The sequence below is a fragment of the Oryzias melastigma genome, unplaced genomic scaffold, assembly GCF_002922805.2.
Source record: "Oryzias melastigma strain HK-1 unplaced genomic scaffold, ASM292280v2 sc00270, whole genome shotgun sequence".
Taxonomy (NCBI): Eukaryota; Metazoa; Chordata; class Actinopteri; order Beloniformes; family Adrianichthyidae; genus Oryzias; species Oryzias melastigma.
In genome coordinates this window covers 289,652-292,260 of record NW_023416899.1, presented here as the reverse complement: position 1 = coordinate 292,260, position 2,609 = coordinate 289,652, and the positions used below count along the sequence as shown (strand labels likewise).

The 2,609-nt window shown below is 43.7% G+C and overlaps 1 protein-coding gene across 1 annotated transcript in view; it reads right to left on the bottom strand.

Annotated features, from left to right (window-relative positions):
• LOC112141713 (gastrula zinc finger protein XlCGF57.1-like) overlaps positions 1-2,251 on the bottom strand; it is a 13,471-nt gene extending 11,220 nt beyond the window's left edge. Inside the window, exon 1 of the mRNA XM_024264862.2 lies at positions 1,671-2,251. Coding sequence (XP_024120630.1) covers positions 1,671-1,842 — 172 coding nt within the window. The 5' untranslated portion in view covers positions 1,843-2,251. The remainder of the gene's footprint in view (positions 1-1,670) is intronic.
• Positions 2,252-2,609: the final 358 nt, after the last annotated feature.

The following is a 2,609-nucleotide window of genomic DNA, read 5'->3' as shown; positions in this document are numbered from 1 at the left end:
GGAAAAAGTGCTAAATGTAATTTCTGCAAGACAGAACTTGTGTTCCAGTTGAGCACGATGGCGATAAATGATCACATGAAGATGAGGCATGTTGAGACGGAGTTTGATCACGCTGAACAGAGAGCTTCGTCTAGCTAAGCTAACATCGGCGCTAACACAGCTAGCTCTGCCGCGGCTGTCATTACTGCGCTGTTTGGAGATGAACCAGAAGATCTGCAGCAGATCCGTGTCTACGGCGCTTCTGTCTGCATAGTGAACGTTTCATAATCTGTGTTCTTCTAACCAAACGCCGCGAGGACGGCGCGGATAATGAGTTTACACTGGAAATGAACCGCTCGTCCAAGGCTTCATTCATATTCCGCGCCGGGATCACGTCGTTAAGTTCGAAGAGCGGATTATGAAATGTTCACCGCGCAGACAGAGAGGCTGTGTGTCGGTACGGATCTGCAGCAGAGTTATGGAACGATTTAAAACAACGAGTCCCAGAAGTGAAGGAGCTCACCTAAAAGTCCATTCTGTTTTCATTCTTCACGGTCCACGTAACGAGCAGACCACCGCAAACGCCGCTACAATGTGAGCGGAGCCGGAGCGCTTTGCCCGAGCTGCTGCTGAAAGTAATGTTATTGCTTGATTATCTCTCAGGAAAAACATTTTTGGTGTTTTTTTTAGCAAAGGCGATTGAGAAATATTGCTGTTCATTACTGAATGTGTGACGAATGTTGAATATGAAACTAGCTTAACCGCGCTGCTGACAGCAGAGTCACAAGAGCAGAAAAGATATTTTGTGCGTAATTGCTGCATCTCCTGGTATCAGATATTCAAAAATTACATGTTTAAACCGCAGCTGACTTTGTCAAAACATTAAAACGGGCAAAAGCTACACCGCGCGATACATTCCTCATCGCAGCATGTAAACACAAGCACGTGAAGAGATAATGTTACAATTGATCAGCACTGTGTGCTAACTCTGGCAGAAATAGGCAGAAATAAAGAATTATGAGGTGAACTTTTAAGATTGTTCATAGCTTCACCACCTGCCGCAGCTGAATTGAGAAAGTAGCTAAAAACAGTAGCTAAAAATGCTACTAAATGTTATGTTTTTTAAGGTCATCCTCCAATCCCTCACTTTTATCAGGCACCGGAGTTGTTACGTCGCCTCTTTTAAGACATGACAGCAGGTTTTTCCACATTTATATGTAGTTACAGATCCAAAACAAAAGGAATTGCTCTGTTGGCTCCACAGTTTTAATGTAAATACATGCGAGTTCTGGCGTCTACCGGAAGTTTCACCCATAATTCACGGAAAGGCTCATGGGGACTAGGAATAAGGTCAATTGAGAGCAAACTCACTCAGATCTTGTTAAAATGTTTTTTTATAATTAGAATTTCTCCCTTATCAGCTAAAAGTAATATTTTATTAATGAAAAGTCACATTCTTGTCTTTCTATACCTGTTTGTGCAATTGCAACATGGCAGTAAACGGCCGTCTATACCATTCCAATATGGCGTCGAACTTCGCGTATACAGCAAGCTAGCATGCTATCTCCGGTGATACATCACGTTCATTGGAGCGATCCATACTCACAGTTTGGAGCCAGACAGCAGCTCGGCGAGGAAAACAAAGACGCTGGTGGACGTTTGTCTGCAGGTGGATGCAGTGAACAACATACCTGCAACGTGGAGCTGAAGCTGCGGGTTCCAGGTGATATCCAGCGGTCTGCGCTGACCACAGAGCTCCTCATTCTCATTCTGGACGATGGTTCCTTCACAGAGTCTGACGGAGTCTTTATTAGCTGCAGAAATTTGTTCTGTGACAGACTCTTTCCGAGCAAATGAAGACATGGTTCCTGCAGCTGCAAAAGATCTTCAGCTCCAACAAACACCAAAGTCCTCTGAACAGCAGCAGCTCCGATCATCTGCTAGTCTCACAATCACAGCCACGTTGTTGTTACGTTTAACACGTATTCACTCATTTACGACACTTTAGCTAAAGATGATTATCATAAATCGAACCACGTATTTGTACATCTCTGTAGAAACCTCACAAACGTCCGAACAAAACACCGCCGTCGTCTCAACACAAGCTAACGCAGCTAGCCTGCTAGCGCGGCCTTGTTCTGCTTACTTCCGGGTCACAAAAAGAAAGTCAAACAAAGGTAAACCAAAACTAAAGCCCAGTCTCTTAAATTGCTACAATTTATAAATAATAGTTTCAATTATAATTTTCAGTTGTAGCATTATAAAGTTTTGAGGTATTTTTGCATGACGTTCATTTCGTGACCCGGAAGTAAGCAGCACCAGGCCGCGCTAGCATGCTAGCTGCGTTAGCTTGTGTTGAGACGACAGTGGTGTTATGTTTAAACGTTTGTGTGGTTTCTGAAGAGATGTAGCAATACGTGGTTCGGTTCCAAACAATCATCTTTAACTAAAGTGTCGTAAATGAGTGAATACGTGTTGAACGTAAAGACAACGTGGCTGTGATTGTGAGACTAGCAGATGATCGGAGCTGCTGCTGTTCAGAGGACTTTGGTGTTTGTTGGAGCTGAAGATCTTCTGCAGCTGCAGGAACCATGTCTTCAGAACCTCAGGAAGAGTCTGTCAGAGAACAA